Consider the following 20,510-nt stretch of genomic DNA (forward strand, 5'->3'; position numbering starts at 1 on the left):
CACTGTCCATCCTGGCTTTATCATAGTCTTGGAAATCCTCAGTGGTATGATGTCATCTTCTTACAGAAATCTATGACGTCTTGCTGTACTGCGTCTCTGGCCATACAATCACAGTGTGCACACGTACCAGCAGGAGGCCACGATCAGGTAGATGAGCAGTGATCAGTGAGGACGAGGTTATTGTGGCACATCCCTGTTATTTCTGATCCCTGTGTACGGGAGGCAGGTCTGCAGCGCCGGGGCACACCGCGCATGCGCATCCCTCCTCCTCACTGCAGCTCACAGCCTGACGACCCTCACGGCTCTGCACACCCATCACTCGCCGCACTCTGCTCAGCCATGGCTGCACCGCTCTCTGATAGCGACAAGAGGAAGCAGATCAGTGTCAGGGGCATCGCAGGGCTCGGGGATGTGTCCGAGGTCAGGAAGAGCTTCAACAGGCATCTGCACTTCACCCTGGTGAAAGACAGGAACGTGTCCACCCCCAGAGACTATTACTTTGCCCTGGCACACACTGTCAGGGACCACCTGGTGGGGAGATGGATCAGGACCCAGCAGTATTACTACGAGAAAGACCCCAAGGTAAGGGGCAGGTGCGGTGTGCCCCCTGCAGGGCAGCTCCAGCGGCTCCTTCTTCCATCTTGGCTTGTTTTGCAGAATGACTGCAGCATCTCATGTAGCAGATCGCGTCGCCAGTGGCCCATTCCTGCAGCTGGCACACAACAGGTTAACACTGTATTTGCCGTGTACTGGGCAGTCAGCAGGGGGTGACACTGCAGGGGGCTGCAGTGCTGGGGCTGACCTCACCCTCACCCCATTGCCTGCAGATACGGAGGAGGCCATGCCTGTGGCACCATCCTCATCCCTAAGCAGGAGCTGCCCCCCCTCTGCTTCCATTTATAGATGAGCTGATGAGGCCTCCTCCAGGAGAAGCCTCCAGGAGAAGCCTCCATGTCCCCTCATCTGTTGACCTTGAGGGGATCATTTCTGCATCCTCTCTGATTTTCTGCACATCCTCTTATACAGGGAGGAATTACTATTACAGATCATGTCTGTATGATTGCTGATGTATTCTGTGTGTCACCTCCTGATCTGCGGAGACATGAAGGCTAGCATCTGTTTATTTATTTTATTCACTCACCATTAATTCCACAGCGCTTTACAGACATTATCAGCACTGTCCCCATTGGGGCTCCCAATCTAGATTTGGTAAATATTGTGTGCAAATTAGCTTCTCTTGTCATTATTGGGTAAAGCATTTAGTGTCTTGAGACATTGTGTCTTTTTTCATTGTCTCTTTCAGTACAGGAGAAACCCAGCCCTGATTTACAATAGATAACTAATCTAAATAAAAGAACAGAAGACACCCATGGAGGCTAATCTATGGTGTGGCTATCAGGAAATGAATAGGGCATGAATGGGGTGAAGGGCAGTCCCTGGAGAGGCAATAGGGTAGAAAGGCATCTTTGGTTGTACATTTAAAGGGAACCCGTCGCCATGAAAATGTAAATAGAGCAGAGAGAGCTGAATAGATATATAGTTATGAGAGAAAATATTCAGTATAATTCTTGTTTGAATCACTAAAACTTCTGCTCTTTCTGGGGTTTACTGTCCGATCAGTGACTGACAGCTTTTTATGTATAAGTGTGCTTACAGATATAGCTGACAGTCACTGATAGGGCCGCCAACTAGATAAAAAAAAACCCCTGAAAGAGCAGACATTTTAGTGATTTAGACACAGGTTATACTGAATATTTTTTAGCAAAGCTATATATCAATCTGTTCTGCTCTCGCTGCTCTACAACGTGGTGCCTGCAGATTCATGGCTACAGGTTCCCTTTAAATTTAAAGGGTGATTGGCCCACTACAAAGGCATTTAGCTTGATTAGTGACGGTGGTTTGGATCCTCTCGTATCCAGAAGTCTTCGATTTTCTGAAGCTTGTTAAAAAGGTTTTTTCATCTTTTTTCTTCATTAGCACACTGCTCCCCTGCCTCCCAGCTTCCTGCTTGCCGGGGGGCAGTGCACTCCCGAATATTGATAGTGCAGACCAGCAGTATGATCACACTGCTGGTCTGAACGCTCTGTCATGATGCTGGCAGTGGCAGTTTTGCTTTGGCAGCATGGGAGAAGCGCATCGGTACTGAAGCTGGGAGCATCCAGCTGTCCGCCAGCTTCAGAGCGGCACTTTAGGGTCCAAAGCTAAGAGCCCGCAACCTGCACACACTCCCTGCCTAGGTAACAGGCCGCTCAGATACTGCAGGGTGGCCGGTAACCTCAGCAATGAGCTGGAGATAAATATAAATAAAATAAAAATCCTTCCATTGTTGAGAAAGGATTTGACTTTTAATTAGCGGTAAATTTCAAAGTTGCTTGTTTTTACAATCATTTTGCAATTTACTCATTCATGAAGATGAGACAACCCATTTAATGGTTCCCCATGAGAAGTTAGGTAGCTTTTAGTGACCATTTAAGAAGTAACCTTTCTATTTTTGATAATTCAAGAATGAATTGTTTCCAGGCACAGGCAATTTTTAGGCATGACACTAGTATTACAAGGTAGTGCATCCTAATGGTTATTTTAGATTGTGGCCTGCAACTGAGTGAATGAGATGGTGGATCCGGATCCACTGTCTATAGATTTTAGGACAGGACCACCAGGGCTGGTACATGCCACTTCTGTCTACACCCTTAAGCACTGGGGAGTAACCAGGGACAATGTGCTTTGTGCCTAATAGCACATTTACACCACCTACTTGTGACACTAAACCACTGCTGATCAGCTCCTTGTTTGATGTTTGGTGGTCATTTAATAGCCTGTTAAGATAGGCAGACCTCATTTAATACGGTCACAGAACAATCAGTAATGGACGGGTCTGTATGCATAGGTGGCCATTACTCTTGGCAGCACATTTTCTGTTTACGCAGGACAACGTGCTGCAGATATAGCAACAATAAAAACAGTCTGGGAGTAAAGTGAACCTCAGACCAATGAAGAAGTAAGCTAATCAATAAATTATATCAATACATCTTTATTAAATATGAAGTACAATATAAAATCTTAAGTTTTAAAAGAAGATGCCTCACCTAAGGGACACAAATGGATGGTCAAAATCGGGGGGGGGAAGCATGTGTCTTACATGGATATACATGTGTTTCCATCATATGGGATGACCCACTCCATATTAAGTCTGAGTACATAGGTGCCGTACAATCATACATAGGCTGGTAAAGTGTAAGTACCTTTGAAAAATATAGAAAATCTCTGCATGATCAGTATATAGCTCTGTGTCCCTCCACACCTACTGCAGATATAGTATGATATTGCAAGCAAACCAAAAGTTAATTTCACCCAATGAAGGAGCGTTTAGCCTGTTTGTCAGGGAATTGGCAGTGTATATGCATCTTTAGCACTATCTGAGCAATGTCCTGTTGAAAGTCTTCAGCATGAGTGTGTTACTGGAGACCTTGGCTGTGTATCCTACCTATTTCGGCACAAGTGGCTAATCGCCTACTGTGAATAAAAGCCTCCTGACTGTCCCACAACAGGTGTTGTAAGGAGAGATAAGGATTAGGTCTTATAATGCCCACTTATTTAGCTTTTTATAGCAAAAAGCTGACCCAGAGGTGTCTGGCAGTGGCCTATTCTCCTCTCCCAATACACAAAACATGCAAGCTATGAAAAGATGGCTGTCAGCTATCTGAGATGTTTGGTTTCCTAAATGGTAGAACCTAAATCGACTTCCAAGCGAGTGATAGACATGAGGAAGGCATATTTTACTATGTCTGCGTAAAGGATATAATTATGGCCAGGTGCATTAGGGTCAGTTTTGCATTAGTGTTCAAAGTGGTAAGGGCAAAGGTTAGGTCGTGTTTATATAAAGGGTAGTAGTTAATTTGCATGGTCTAAGGCAGGGATGTCAAACTTAAACATACAGAGGGCCAAAATTAAAAACAAAGTCGCGGGCCAACCAGTATACAGTATAATGGGCCCCACATAGTCCTCCACACAGAATTATGGCCCTACATAGGGGTGGCAGTTCTGGTGTCGCGGGCCAAAAATAACCACCCTGTGGGCTACATTTGGCCCACAGGCCGGAGTTTAACACGTATGGTCTAAGGGTATCTCAAGATTTCTGAGCAGAGGAGTTGGTAGTTATCCTGTCGGTATTGAGGCCCTTTAAGATCTACTGTTGAAAGAAATGTGTGAATTACTAAGTTGGTATGAAGAGTGGGCACCTGAAGAAGGGTAAAAGGAGTCATGCTAAGTATTTGACATTGTCTCAAAGCCTAAGGGTGAAATTACAATGTCTGATCCGCGGTTGTTAAATGACTGCTGATTGGCTACATAGAAGCCCATCAGTGGTCATCTAATAGCCATTACTTGTTGATTCGATTGTTCTGTGCACATAGAACATCATTGTTCTTGGCAACACAAACACCTGTTTACACAGGATGATGTGATGCCACAAAAATCATTTCACCCAATGAATGAGCTTTTTGATTGTCCTTTAGTGATTGACTTCTTGCTTGGACAGGCCAAATATTGGGAATGAGCATATGTTCCCTATAATCAGCCTGTATAAATGTACCCTATAAGATACAGGATTAATGCCCTATACACTTTAGACTAAAGTCAGCCGAACCCATGAATATTGGCGGGATTGGGCAACAGTGTAAAGTGTATGGGGGCCCCCCAACTCTCCCCCGATATCATCTGTGTGATCTAGCATCATTCGTAGGATCTGGTATGTCGAATTTCCAATGTTTGATCCTTTTGTTTGGCAGGGAGATAAGCCACTGCCAGAGGAGCCCGGCAGTGACTCTTATGGAGAACACAGACACTGTTCATAGCTGTTCCTTGTGTTGTCACTCGGTGCACCAGATTCTGCACAGTGTCACTTGAACATGCTATAAACCTTACAGGTTTATCTGTCCCTGTGTACTTTCTACATTTTAAGAATTTAACTAACGTTCCATAAAATGATTTAACCACTTCTAATGAAGAAAGACGGAGATATTGTTAGATGTGCCTGAAAATGACGTAATTCCTTTATTAGTACGTGGCATTTCTAAAGTACCTACTTCTGGAAGCACATGCGGAAGGGAGCGAGTGGTGAGCTGCTTGCGGATCTCTATCAAAGTCTGCGAGAGATACGGGAAGGGAAGCAATCGGTCCTAAGTGGGAGAGGCCCTTTCCATTTGTGCAATTTTTATCTTATGCTGCCGTCTCTTCAGTTTATTTCATGCCTCTTATCTATGGCTGTGAATCAGTTGGTGAGGGCACATCTGGTGGGAGCTGGTTTTATAAATGATGTAATATTTTCTCTATTGGATGCTTCAAGAGTAAAGAGCTGATGTTATTGATGGTCGATCAATTGAATGACCTTCAAGCTACAGGGCTGGGAAGTGCGGGAGGCTACACATCATGTGCAGAAATAGCTACATCACATCTCCACTTCATTTGTAGCTTTATGAAAATACATTTAAGTTAGCAAATAAAACTTTAAGGTTATTTTCACACATCTTGGTTTTTTCAGTGTTTTTTTTTTCTGCAGCAAAACCTGATCTCTGGCAGGAGATTTATTCAGGATTTTTCTTGCTTTTTTGGTGCGTTTTTTGGTGCGTTTTTTCAGGGTTTTTTCCACTGTCCTTTTGTCTCTATTATGCATGTGAAAAAAATAAAAATCTCATTCTGGTTTTGGCACAAAAGACGCTGAAAAACCTGGCACCTGCGTTTTTTCAGCGTTTTTTTTCACCACCCATTACTTCCAATTGGTGAAAAAACGCTGAAAGAAGTGACATGCTCTATTTTGCAAAAAAACAATGCAAAGCACAAAATCCTGATTAAAAAAAAACATTATGTATGCATGAGATTTTTGGAATCTCATAGACTTTGCTGGTACTGCATAACACAGCAGAAAATTTGCATAAAAAAACGCATTAAAAAACGCTGAAAAAACCAAGATGTGTGAACATAGCCTTAATATGTTGTATAGCGGATACAAATAAGGGATTTTTCGGGCATATGATATTGAGGTCCTATTCTTTGGATAGGTCACCAATATCAGATGACTGGGGAGTCCTACATTTAGCACCCAAGTGATCACATAGCATTAGATCTGATGGCAGCGGGATGTAAACATGTTCTGATCTGAACAGCAAATCTTCATTTAATGCGTAGCGGCTGCAGTTGAGTACTGCAAATCATCTCCTATTTAAGGAGGATCCCATAATAATTGATCGGTGGGGGTGCTGGTACCAATCTGATGTTGATGACCTATCCTAAGGGCAGGACATCAGTATTATATGCCCAGACAACCCCTATAGAAGGAATCTGTCTGCAGGTTTGTGCTATGTAATCTGAGGACCGCATGAAGTGATGTGTCACTTACTAGGCTGTTTTCTTTTGTTTTAATAAAAAGAGTGTTTCATCAGCAGGAGATTATCACTACAGGACTAGGTGTCTTATGCCTTCTAGTCAGCTGTTCTATGTAACCCTTCCACCGGCACTGAATAGCAGCTTTATACAATGTACACAGGAAGCTGTGGTGTGGGTGGGATTACACAGGGCTCAGCGTTCTGAGCACTGCTACATCTACAGCAGAGAAAACAGTGATTATATCACAACTTCATCACCCAGTACACTTAAGCCCCCGTCTCACATAGCGATATCGCTAGCGAGATCGCTGCTGAGTCAAGGTTTTGGTGACGCAACAGCGACCTCACCAGCGATGTCGCTATGTGTGACACTTTGCAACGATCAGGCCCCTGCTGTGAGGTCGCTGATCGCTGCAAAGTGTCCTGGACCATTTTTTGGTCGTTGGCCTCCTGCTGGCCGGCACACATCGCTGTGTGTGACCAGCGGGACCAGCGATCAGGCTGGTATCCATGGTAAACATCGGGTTACTAGGGGCACGCGCGCACTTAGTAACCCGATGTTTATCATGGTTACGAGCCGGGAGCAGGACATCGCGGAATGATTCTTTCCACGATATCGCTGCTCCCCTGATCGTTTGTGAGCCTGCCTGTTTGACAGCTCACCAGCGATGTATTAGCGATGCAGCTACGATCCCTGACAGGTCATATCGTTGTCGGGATCGCTGCTGCATCGCTTAGTGTGACGCGACCTTTAGTGATACTTCCTTTAGTGATACTTCGCTGGAAACAGGGTCTGTGCCCCTACATCATGCTGCTTTCAGATGAGGTATCAAAAACATGGTGACAGATTCTGTTTAATACAAAGCCATATACTAGTATAAAAAATAAATAAATGAAAGAAGTCATATTCATTGTCAGCGATCCACTTGTTCTGACACTGACCCAGTCCCTGTTGGTCTTCCTGATCCTTTATCAACACACTGGATGTGTCAGGAAATGCCCACCTAGGCAGTGATGTACTGAAATAAGTGTCTGTGTAAAAACTCATTCACTTCCCAGCCCTGGAGCTTGAAGGTCATTCCATTGCCACGATATATCACACCACTGTGCTATCTTGCAGCATGCATTAGACACCATATTATCTAATTTACTCAACCAGCTCCCACCAGATGTATACTCACCAACTGACTTACATCTATTGGTAACAGAAATCAAACTATAAAGACTTATTATTGGTGCATAAAATAAAAAAATACACTGCTTCTTTTCTATGTGACTACAATAAGGAAACTCCTATCCCTGAGCACGTCCTGCATGTTCTGTGAGATCATTTATTGAGAGCGAGCTCATCTAACAACTTGATTTAGGTGATTTGTTGTGTTGTTGTGATTAGCATTATAAGGGTTCATTTACACTATATAATGAGCAGTGTTAAAGGGAATTTGTCAGGAGGGTCAACCCTCCTAAGCCGTCTATATGGGCATGCAGTCATAGAACGTTGAGTAAAATGATACCTTGATATCTGAGGTCGGCTTGATTCTACTGACAGATTCCCTTTAAGTCTATAGTTCTAAGTGAGAAAAGTAGTATATCTGGCCAATGTTTGTATAGCGTCGGCATCCCTGCGCAATTCCCATCCTCCTCTCCCCTAGCAGTAACGCCGATTCACTCACCGCCCCGGTCCTTGGCCCACGCTTCCTCCTGCTACATGTCCGGCATATCCCCTGGCACCGCGCTTAGTGCGCTCTCATGCGTGCACCCTCGGTCTCTTAAAGAGACGAGACAGTGCGCACTATCCCAAAGTGTTACCAGCCAATAGCTGGGAGACATTTATTATTTAAGGCACCTCCACCTGTTGGGAGGTGCATGAGCAACGTGTTCCGTCAGTTTGTCTGCACAATTGATGGTTGTCAGGCCCCCTGTTCTTGTATACCAGCTGTGTCTGCCAGCATCTGCCATGCCTACCTGTGTGCCCGCCAGCACCTGCTGTACCTACTTGTATACCAGCTGTACCTGCCAGCAACTGCCGTGCCTGCCTGTTTACCAGCTGTGCCCGCCAGCACCTGCCGTACCTACTTGTATACCAGCTGTACTTGGCAGCATCTGCTGTGCTTTCCTGTATACAAGCCGTGCCTGCTGCCGTGTCCACCTGTATACCAGCCGTGCCTTCCAATACCTGCCATGTCCGCTTGTATGCCAGCCAAGTCTGCAAGTACCTGTCCAGCGCCTGCATGTGCCTGCTGTGCCATCCAGGGCTGTGGAGTCGGTGTATAAAATAGAACGACTCCCACTCCTAAAATATATAACACTTTGGGTGCAGTAGTTCAATGCAGTTTATGGGGAATATTTTTTCATAAGAATTTGGAAAAGTTATGAAATGTCCTATAAGGCTGCGTGCCCACGATGCGTTTTTCATGCGTTTCCGCTGCGGAATTTCCGCAGCGGAAACGCATCAAAAACGCATGGTAATCCGCACCCCATGGTCCCCAATGGCATTCCACAATGTCAATGCACATGCTGCGGATTTTTCCGCAGCGTTTCTGCAGCGCAAATAAATCCGCAGCATGTTCATTAATTTTGCGGAAGAGCAGCGGAAGCGCCGCCATTGACTTGCATTGAGACACATAGAATCCGTGTCTGTACATTTGTACACGCGGGTTATATGCGTTTCAATGTGCGTATGGTACCCAATTCTGGAGGAGAGAAGACTCTCATCCAGACCTGGGTACCATTGTACATGTGAAAAAAATAATAAAATAATAAATAAAGTTTATATTCACCTGTCCGGCGGCCGGCGCAGTGCTTCTCCTTCCAGGACCTGAGATGACGTCGCGGTCATGTGACCGCAGGCTGCCTCGCGAGATGCCGGCAACCCGGAAGAAGCCAGGACGAGCGCGACAGCACACGCGGCGGGGGATCGGGGGTAAGTATAGCTTTATTTTTTTATTTTTACGGTCACACTATATAAATTCATGCCTTTTGCATGGATTTATATAGTGTGACCTAGTTGTCAAGCACTTTCCAAGTGATGCTATCGCCTGGAAAGCGCTTGTCAATCTGCATGTGGAAACACATGCGTTAACACATGTGGGTATGCATGTGAATCCGCATGTATTCTGCAGGAAAAACGCATGCACAATCTGCATGCGTTTTTTCTGCCAGGGAGATGCAGAAATGCTGCAGAAATTTTCTGCATCATGGGCACATAGCCTAAATGTCTGTCCTATTCCTGATCTAAGGGTCTAGACTTTTAGCCGAGATGAATCTGTGCTAGAGTAAATTTATCACTTAAACATGTGCCATGTATGAGGGAGTCGGAGTCGGTGTCATAGAAATTGAGGAGTCGGAAGTTTGGCTTACCGACTCCACAGCCCTGGTGCCATCCATTCCGGGCCGTTCCAGCGTCCTACCCCTTTGGGAGTCAGCTGCCGTGTCCGAGGTCTGTCCTGGACTAGCATCTGGCGTCCATCTGGAGCCAAGTCTAACCACACCATCAGGGGCTCTAATCAAGAGTCAAGTGTTTACCTAGTCATGCCCCTCCAGGCTGTCCTCGGTCCACGGCACTTTAGTTCCACTACCACGTGCGTTACAGTTGGGTTACGTTGAAACAGAAAAATAGGCATTTTTAATACCTTATTAAAGCCTAAATCTTCTGTGACTTAAAGTCATGGTCGAAAGTGTTGGCACCCTTGAAATTGTCCCAGAAAATCCCATAAAATTATTGCAATTACACATGTTTTGTTATACACATGTTTATTTCCTTTGTATGAATTGGAACAACACAAAAAAACAGCGAAAAAAAGGTAAATTAGACATAATTTCACACTTAATCCCCATCTTCAAGATCTTAAGATCCTATCCCAATATGTAGTAGGTGTAATAATAATAATATTAGCAAATACCTCCAATTAGAAATGTAGTATAGTTCTTCTGATTCGCTATATCTCTTTCCTCATATGCAGGCATTGCAGGACCTTAGGTATCCATGGTTATGGCCACTAGCAACTAGTTAACTGTCACTATATCAATGGTCTTAACCATGGATACTTAAGGTCCTGCAATGCCTGCACATGAGAGAGAGAGAGACATAGCGAATCAGAAAAACTATACTACATTTCTAATTGGAGGTATTTGCTAATATTGTTATTACACCTACTACATATTGGGATAGGATCTTGGAGATGGGAATACCCCTTTAAGGGAATAAAAGAAACCATACTCATACTACTCAGCCGATCAATGGCTAGCCAGGTTCCCACCACAGCCAGCCAGCCATTGGCTTGGCAACATTTGCTGGCCTTTCTTTTGTGTCAAGACACTATCAGGAAGTAGTGAATGGAAGGAAGGAACTTTTGCACACTATACGACACTTGGAGATGCTTATTTAGGACTTATTCAGAATATCTCATATCCATAGATAACACCGCCATCACTATAGATAAAACGTAACGTTTCGGGTAAATACCCTTCATCAGAAGTGTAAATGCTCTCAAAATTAGCAAGGTCCAGAATTTGGTCTCCCCCAGAGCAAAAAGGCAAACCAGGACCTAGTATTGTGTAGTGAGCGGTGTGAACTCTCATAGTCATATTAATAGGGAGTTAGAATTTCTGACAATTTCCCTTTAAGTTTCTTCCTTACTTTCCTTACTATACATATACTGTACCAGTTACTTAGGCACTGGTGGACATAGACAGAAGGGGCCCTCTGTGCAAGAACAATATACGGGCCCTTTGCAGGTCAACAGCTCATCATAATGCACAATTCTATCTGCTTTGGAGGTGGAAGTGGGCCCCCTTATCTCATGGGCCCTTCTGCAGCTGCACAGGTTGCACCAATAATCTGTCTGCCCCTGGTTTTAGGTATTAGGCCTTTGTACTATGATCTTTTACTGCAACACAAGTGTTCTAGGTCACACGGAGGACTGTAATCCTGTAGCCGGATGCTGTCAGTTGCCTTCTGTTAGCGAGGAATGGGCATTCATATGTAGCATCCTGTGCAGACACTCCTGGTGTCACTGTGTGCATGTCACACCTGCACCCCGGTGGCTGGTCTGGCCTATATTTGGTGGCTCATGTGGCCTATATTTGGTGGCTAGTGTTGCCTATATTTGGTGGCTCATGTGGCCTATATTTGGTGGCTGGTCTGGCCTATATTTGGTGGCTCATGTGGCCTATATTTGGTGGCTCATGTGGCCTATATTTGGTGGCTAGTGTGGCCTATATTTGGTGGCTCGTGTGGCCTATATTTGGTGGCTTGTCTGGTCTGTATTTAGTGGCTTGTCTGGTCTGTAGTTGGTGGCTTGTCTGGTCTGTAGTTGGTGGCTTGTCTGGTCTATATTTGGTGGCTTGTCTGGTCTGTATTTGATGGCTGGTCTGTAGTTTGTGGCTTGTCTGGTCTATATTTGGTGGCTTGTCTGGTCTATATTTGGTGGCTGGTCTGGTCTGTATTTGGTGGCTGGTCTGGTCTATATTTGGTGGCTGGTCTGGTCTGTATTTGGTGGCTGGTCTGGTCTGAATTTGGTGGCTCGTCTGGTCTGTATTTGGTGGCTCGTCTGGTCTATATTTGGTGGCTGGTCTAGTCTGTGGTTGGTGGCTTGTCTGGTCTGTATTTGGTGGCTGGTGTGGCCTATATTTGGTGGCTTGTCTGGTCTATCTTTGGTGGCTGGTGTGGCCTATATTTGGTGGCTTGTCTTGTCTATATTTAGTGGCTTGTCTGGTCTATATTTGGTGGCTGGTCTGGTCTGTATTTGGTGGCTGGTCTGGTCTATATTTGGTGGCTGGTCTGGTCTATATTTGGTGGCTTGTCTGGTCTGTATTTGGTGGCTTGTCTGGTCTATATTTGGTGGCTGGTCTGGTCTATATTTGGTGGCTGGTCTGCTCTGTAGTTGGTGGCTTGTCTGGTCTGTATTTGGTGGCTGGTCTGGTCTATATTTGGTGGCTGGTCTGGTCTGTAGTTGGTGGCTGGTCTGATCTATATTTGGTGGCTTGTCTGGTCTGTATTTGGTGGCTTGTCTAGTCTATATTTGGTGGCTGGTCTAGTCTGTGGTTGGTGGCTTGTCTGGTCTGTATTTGGTGGCTGGTGTGGCCTATATTTGGTGGCTTGTCTGGTCTATCTTTGGTGGCTGGTGTGGCCTATATTTGGTGGCTGGTGTGGCCTATATTTGGTGGCTTGTCTGCTCTATATTTGGTGGCTTGTCTGGTCTATATTTGGTGGCTGGTCTGGTCTATATTTGGTGGCTGGTCTGGTCTGTAGTTGGTGGCTGGTCTGGTCTGTAGTTGGTGGCTTGTCTGGTCTATATTTGGTGGCTGGTCTGGTCTATATTTGGTGGCTGGTCTGGTCTTTATTTGGTGGCTGGTCTGGTCTGTAGTTGGTGGCTTGTCTGGTCTATATTTGGTGGCTGGTCTAGTCTGTGGTTGGTGGGATGATTCAGCTGTGTGCATGTGATTTTTACACACTGTTACAAGTATGCACACTTTCTGGTAATTGGTTCATCTGCTTTATACATGAGCTCATTAGGTACATTTGCTATTCAGTGCATGTGTTGTTGATTCAATCATTTCTGTTTCCATAGATGCGTTATCCTTTGTCTCGTTTCTGTGAGGCGTCCGCTAGTTGCTGGTGAGGCGCAGCTGGGAGGCAGTTAGGCTTGATCAGATTTAGCAACATAAAAGACCCATTTTGTACTTTTTATTCTGTTATATTGGGTTCAGAATACACGAGAGGAAAATAGAGATTTTTTGTTGGTTAACACTGCCACGCCGTATGGTGAAACCCAGACGCCATCTTGGTCTGTCAGATCAGGCTCCAATAAAATCCTAATATCCTAGTTATTTTACTGGTCTGTCACTTTTTAGGGTATTCGATTCAAAGGGAGTCTTATTCTTTCCAAAATCGGTATCAAACTAACAACAGGACTTTGTAGGAGACCTTATACCTTAGAGTAGCCATGCAGTGAGCGAGGCTGTGAGGTCCAAACTACCTTTCCTTTCAGTCTTGCTGAAATTCTTTTAAACTTAAGTACTTTGATACAGATTTCGGAGCTTACAGGCTCTTAAAGGGTTTACCAACCCTTTTTAAATGTACATATGGCTTCAGTGTGTTATTAAATAATAAAATGGCACATATACACCCATAGATCCCCTGTCTCCCCCTCTGTGCTTACCATTTCCCCAGACAGTCTCTTCTCTTCCTTCCCGGTTGGCACCTGACTAATGCAACCAATCAGTTGCAAATTGGCAGATGAGAAAAGACCGGTGGGGGATCTGCAGAAGAGTCGTTGTAATTTTATTTATTTAATAACAAGGGACCTTATGTAAATTAAATGAAAGGGTGGAAAACGCCTTTAAACTCAATCTTTTGAACAAAAGTATATGAAGAAATTCAGTATAAATTTCTATTAAAAAATTGCAAATAGTTCCTGTCATTACAAGAATATTCTGAAAATGACATGCACGGCTGAGGAGAATCTCAAGCCTTCACATCACAGTATACTTATTGAAATGGCATGACATTTTATCTATTTTTATCTACATCCTTATATATTTTTTTCTTTTAATTTTCATTTTAATCCATTTTAATCTTCATCTTTATATTTTATTTTTTTATCTATTTGATCATTTTCATCTATTTTATCTTTGTATGGCTTTTCAGCGAATATATTTTATTTTACAAGTAGGGAATTGCTGTCTATGCTCCAGAAAACAGAATGCCTGGATAAAGGACATTGCGGATTCCCCATAGACGAGTGTCATTTTTAAATACCCCTCAGGAGGATAAGTGACATCCTTCTTACATCAGAGATAACTAAGCAACTACAAAGCTAGTAAGGCGGCCTGATGAGGATTATTTTTTTTTTTTTACCCATGCCATATGTAGCACCCTGAGGATTCGGCTGCTACAGGGGTATTGCACCTCAACCCAGAGGTGTGATATTCCACTCCCGGGTAAGGAAGGAGTGTGGAACTGAGCTCAGATAGACTGCATGCACTACATACATCCCATTCCAGAGGAGCAGGCCGACGGCACTCCCACTTAGAAATGTGCAGGTGCGACCGAGCCTGTTCCTGGCTGGAGTGGGAGGGGGGAGGAACATCCCATGTAGTGTAGGGGCAGATAGGGGGAGCAGTCTGGGTAGTGGTAGGAGCTCATTGGGTGCTGGTCACCTGAGCTCACACATAGAGGGATATATAAGGAGGGCACCAACTAGGATCAGGGTCAGACGCAGAGAGCCTGTCAGACGCAGAGGAGCCTGTCAGATGAGGAGGAGCGGAAGCTGGCAGAGGAGCAGCTGAAAGAAAGAGAGGCCCTGAAGAGAGAGAGTGGAGTGAAGAAAGACCCAGAGGGGGGACAAAGAAGGGACCCAAGAACCCAAATAAGAACACCGGGTGAGGAGTCAGCAGAAGGGTACCGGAACCCAAGCTGGTGGGGGTAAAGACATTCCCCAGCCAGAGACCGGAGACCGTGGGCAGAGTCTGTCACGGTCACCCACTACATTCACCCTGAAGGCACACCACATGGAGGGTCAGGGAACCTGAGGCCAAAGGTTGCCCAACAGAAGGCCCGAGGGAGCTGGATTTAGGTGAATCACTGGTGGGGACGGCTGAAGAAAGGACAGAGGGAGAGCTCAGGGCCACGCTCCGGACTTGTTTGGGGGTTGGCCGGATCCAGGACCTGGTGGACGCAGCACGGCTCGGGAGGTCACTTGGAGCTAGAGTGACCAGGAACATCTGCAGTAAGTAAAAGACCCTTAACTGCACTACCCGAGTCTGTCATCATTACCGGCTGCACCGCACCACCACAACCCCCATCCTCTGCGCCTGTCCCCTCTGAGGCTATACCCCTCCCGTTGGGGGTTATCCCACCAAGCTGCGCATCCACCATCAGCCTCAGCGGACCCTGCTGCAGCGGCGGCCACAGTGACCGCATCACAACGGGTGGCGTAGTCGACACAACGAACTTTAATAACATCAGTAAAGACTGCCACATAACCCTGAGCTTGACGCCCTGGGCACGGGACCGGGTCACAGCCGCTCGGAGACTACAACCCCCCATCTGATCCGGTGCCGGGTATTCCCCTCAGAAAGGAATATGTCCCAGGGGGCGCGTCACCATACTCTTGCACTATTTTATGAGTGACGTCGATTTGGTTTAGGAGACAGATTAGCTGGCCACATTACTATAGGGTTTCCCATTTTATGGTGAGTGCTTAGTTCTTTATTGGATTAATGCTTCTTATGTTTTTCACAGTATGAGATTCTGAACAATAACACAGTGACCTTCACAGGCTGACCTCATCAAAGTAATTGGCTAGGCTTTGCGCTCCACTTATCTATTTTTCATTGTATGGATTCTGGTCAGATAGCATTGTAGACTATAACATCTGAAGAAAAGGTTTGTTGTAGGATCTTCAAGGTGACATAAAGCTGGATTTACATACTATAAAGTTTTATCATGATTGTGAACGATGGTACAAAAATATAGTTTAAACACATTAGTAAAAATTTAATTAATTAATGAAAGTGATTACAATTCTGATGACTGGAAAAAGCAAAAAAGTGGCTGGCCCATCCCCAGTAGTATACTGTTAGTTCCTCAGTGCAGTTTGCATTTGAAACGCGTTGATTTTTTTCATCAGGTAATATACGGCACTCTTGTTAGTTGTAGTTTATGGCGCACAAGTAGGTCATCCAGCCCATCCGTAATATAGAAGAAAAACTTGGCACTCAAAGTAGGATAAAGTTCAGTTTTTTATTTAAGCATTCACCAAATAGTGAGTTAAACAATTTCGGTCTCATAATAGACCTTCATCAGAACTGAATGCTCATGAATTGGAACCCCTAGAAAAAACAGCGCTGGCGGTGGCAACTTGCTTTGCTTATGGAAAGCGCTATCATTTTTTTCATCCACGATTCTTTGTGACTATGAAGTTTTAATATTATAATAACTACATGTTATTATTCTCGTCGAGCTGGATTTTTTTTACGTATTTTTTATCCACTTCTGCTATCCAGAATAAAGGCCCGGTGCAAAGTGTCTTTCTGTTTCCGGAGGACTTCTAGCTTCTGTCCATTGCATATGCATCTATAGTTTTCATTGGGTGCTCTGCAAGGGTATTTGCTCATTACACTTTTTAGTGTCCATTGGAGATATACATTGGGAGGATGTTACATACAGTTAGGTCCATATATATTTGGACAGAGACAACATTTTTCTAATTTTGGTTCTAGACATTACCACAATGAATTTTAAACAAAACAATTCAGATGCAGTTGAAGTTCAGACTTTCAGCTTTCATTTGAGGGTATCCACATTAAAATTGGATGAAGGGTTTAGGAGTTTCAGCTCCTTAACATGTGCCACCCTGTTTTTAAAGGGACCAAAAGTAATTGGACAATTGACTCCAAGGCTATTTCATGGACAGGTGTGGGCAATCCCTTCCTTATGTCATTCTCAATTAAGCAGATAAAAGGCCTGGAGTTGATTTGAGGTGTGGTGCTTGCATTTGGAAGGTTTTGCTGTGAAGTAAACATGCGGTCAAAGGAGCTCTCCATGCAGGTGAAACAAGCCATCCTTAAGCTGCAAAAACAGAAAAAACCCATCCAAGAAATTGCTACAATATTAGGAGTGGCAAAATCTACAGTTTGGTACATCCTGAGAAAGAAAGAAAGCACTGGTGAACTCATCAATGCAAAAAGACCTGGGCGCCCACGGAAGACAACAGTGGTGGATGATCGCAGAATAATCTCCATGGTGAAGAGAAACCCCTTCACAACAGCCAACCAAGTGAACAACACTCTCCAGGAGGTAGGCATATCAATATCTAAATCTACCTTACTGCATGAAAGTAAATACAGAGGGTTCACTACACGGTGCAAGCCACTCATAAGCATCAAGAATAAAAAGGCTAGACTGGACTTTGCTAAAAAACATCTAAAAAAGCCAGCACAGTTCTGGAAGAACATTCTTTGGACAGATGAAACCAAGATCAACCTCTACCAGAATGATGGAAAGAGAAAAGTATGGCGAAGGCGTGGTACAGCTCATGATCCAAAGCATACCACGTCATCTGTAAAACACGGCGGAGGCAGTGTGATGGCTTGGGCATGCATGGCTGCCAGTGGCACTGGGTCACTAGTGTTTATTGATGATGTGACACAGGACAGAAGCAGCCGAATGAATTCTGATGTATTCAGAGCCATACTATGTGCTCAGATCCAGCCAAATACAGCCAAACTGATTGATCGTCGTTTCATACTACAGATGGACAATGACCCAAAACATAAAGCCAAAGCAACCCAGGAGTTTATTAAAGCAAAGAAGTGGAATATTCTTGAATTGACAAGTCAGTCACCTGATCTCAACCCAATTGAGCATGCATTTCACTTGTTAAAGACTAAACTTCAGACAGAAAGGCCCACAAACAAACAGCAACTGAAATCCACCGCAGTGAAGGCCTGGCTGAGCATCAAAAAGGAGGAAATAGCGTCTGGTGATGTCCATGAGTTCAAGACTTCAGGCAGTCATTGCCAACAAAGGGTTTTCAACCAGGTACTAGAAATGAACATTTTATTTTCAATTATTTAATCTGTCCAATTACTTTTGGTCCCTTTAAAAACAGGGTGTCACATGTTAAGGGGCTGAAACTCCTAAACCCTTCATCCAATTTTAATGTGGATACCCTCAAATGAAAGCTGAAAGTCTGAACTTCAACTGCATCTGAATTGTTTTGTTTAAAATTCATTGTGGTAATGTCTAGAACCAAAATTAGAAAAATGTCTCTGTCCAAATATATATTTGGACCTAACTGTATAGGCATACAAAAAATACCCATACATTTTTTACTGGATTCCTATTAGAGAAAAGTCTGATGTATGCTGTCCTGATGGACAGAAAAAGGATACTCTTTGGTAGAATTTGATTTTAGTGATTACCTGACAAAAGATGTGCCTCAGTTGTTTTCTTTTTAAATGTCTCGGACTGCTTTATACTAATTTAAAAAATCTATTTTTGACCTCCCAGACACCCGACAAGTCCAGTTTCTGCACTCATCAATGTTGGTCTCTGCTTCTTGGTCCTGTCCTCATGACATGGGGAAGGGCCAGAAATACCCACTCAGCCAATCACTGACTACAGAAGTGGCTGCTCGGCCAGTGACTGTCTGAGTGGGCTTTTCTGGTGTGTAAAATACAGGTGCAAGAAGCAGAGACCAATGGGGACCTGGTGAGAGCCTGAGCAACCCTCCGGTTCTTCATGTCACTTCATTGGGTTGGTGAGAGCCGCAGAATTCTAAGGAATGGAGGGATTACAACTAAGAATAGCAGCTTTGTAATGAAGCTGCGATTACCTCCCCATGTGTATAAACACCAAATATAAAATGATCACAAACTATGCAGTAAGTATATCTGTAAGCTGAAATCCTTTATTGTAGGACTTAGTCATAAGACCATTTTCTTTGCTAGTATATAAACATTACTACTTTAATGGTAAGAATCTATTACAAAACCAAGATTATTTCTGTTTGTGTAGCAAAGACAGGACAAAGAAACTACAAGTCAGAGAAAAGTGAACACTAAAGTAATGTTAATTGAAGCTCTGCATTTGGAGCCAAAATCCAATATAATAACATAGAGGGAGTGTACAAAAAGACTAATCCCTGATGTAATATTATTATCAGAATTACTAGGTGCCAAGATATAATTGTTAGGATCTGCCTCTCTATTCATTGTGGAAGATACAGAAATAGATGAGCACTTACAGTGGGTACGGAAAGTATTCAGACCCCTTTAAATTTTTCACTCTTTGTTTCATTGCATCCATTTGGTAAATTCTAAAAAGTTCATTTTTTTCTCAGTAAAGTACACTCTGCACCCCATCTTGACTGAAAAAAAACAGAAATGTAGAAATATTTGCAAATTTATTAAAAAAGAAAAACTGAAATATCACATGGTCATAAGTATTCAGACCCTTTGCTCAGTATTGAGTAGAAGCACCCTTTTGAGCTAGTACAGCCATGAGTCTTCTTGGGAATGATGCAACAAGTTTTTCACACCTGGGTTTGGGGATCCTCTGCCATTCTTCCTTGCAGATCCTCTCCAGTTCCGTCAGGTTGGATGGTGGACAGCCATTTTCAGGTCTCTAAGAGATGCTCAATTGGGTTTAGGTCAGGGCTCTGGCCAGGCCAGTCATGAATGGGCACAGAGTTGTTCTGAAGCCACTCCTTTGTTATTTTAGCTGTGTGCTTAGGGTCATTGTCTTGTTTGAAGGTGAACCTTCGGCCAAGTCTGAGGTCCAGAGCACTCTGGAAGAGGTTTTCATCCAGGATATCTCTGTACTGGGCCGCATTCATGTTTCCTTCAATTGCAACCAGTCGTCCTGTCCCTGCAGCTGAAAAACACCCCCATAGCATGATGCTGCCACCACCATGTTTCACTGTTGGGATTGTATTGGGCAGGTGATGAGCAGTGCCTGGTTTTCTCCACACATACCACTTAGAATTATCACCAAAAAGTTCTATCATTGTCTCATCGAACCAGAGAATCTTATTTCTCATAGTCTGGGAGTCCTTCATGTGTTTTTGAGCAAACTCTATGCGTGCGGGCTTTCATATGTCTTGCACTGAGGAGAGGCTTCTGTTGAGCCACTCTGCCATAAAGGCCCGACTGGTGGAGGGCTGCAGTGATAGTTGACTTTGTGGAACTTTCTCCCATCTCCCTACTGCATCTCTGGAGCTCAGCCACAGTGATCTTGGGTTCTTCTTTACCTCTCTCACCAAGGCTCTTCTACCACGATTGCTCAGTTTGGCTGGTCTAGGAAGACTTCTGGTGGTCCCAAACTTCTTTCATTTAAGGATTATGGAGGCCTCTGTGCTCTTAGGAACCTTGAGTAATGCAGAAATTCTTTTGTAACTTTGGCCAGATCTGTGCCTTGCCACAATTCTGTCTCTGAGCTCCTTAGGCAGTTCATTTGAGCTCATGATTCTCATTTGGTCTGACATGCACTGTGAGCTGTGAGGTCTCATATAGACAGGTGTGTGCCTTTCCAAATCAAGTCCTATCAGTTTAATTAAACATAGCTGGACTCAATGAAGGAGTAGAACCATCTCAAGGAGGATCACAAGGAAATGGACAGCA

General features: G+C 44.1%; 1 protein-coding gene across 1 annotated transcript in view; it reads left to right on the forward strand.

Moving 5' to 3' along the window:
- The first annotated feature begins 214 nt into the window (after positions 1-214).
- PYGB (glycogen phosphorylase B) overlaps positions 215-20,510 on the forward strand; it is a 77,274-nt gene continuing 56,978 nt past the window's right edge. The window contains exon 1 of the mRNA XM_073672515.1: positions 215-582. Within this exon, the coding sequence (XP_073528616.1) occupies positions 253-582 (330 nt within the window). The 5' untranslated portion in view covers positions 215-252. The remainder of the gene's footprint in view (positions 583-20,510) is intronic.

The sequence above is a fragment of the Phyllobates terribilis genome, unplaced genomic scaffold (assembly GCF_046119375.1).
Source record: "Phyllobates terribilis strain yellow unplaced genomic scaffold, ASM4611937v1 Scaffold_3__8_contigs__length_932513732, whole genome shotgun sequence".
Classification (NCBI taxonomy): domain Eukaryota; kingdom Metazoa; phylum Chordata; class Amphibia; order Anura; family Dendrobatidae; genus Phyllobates; species Phyllobates terribilis.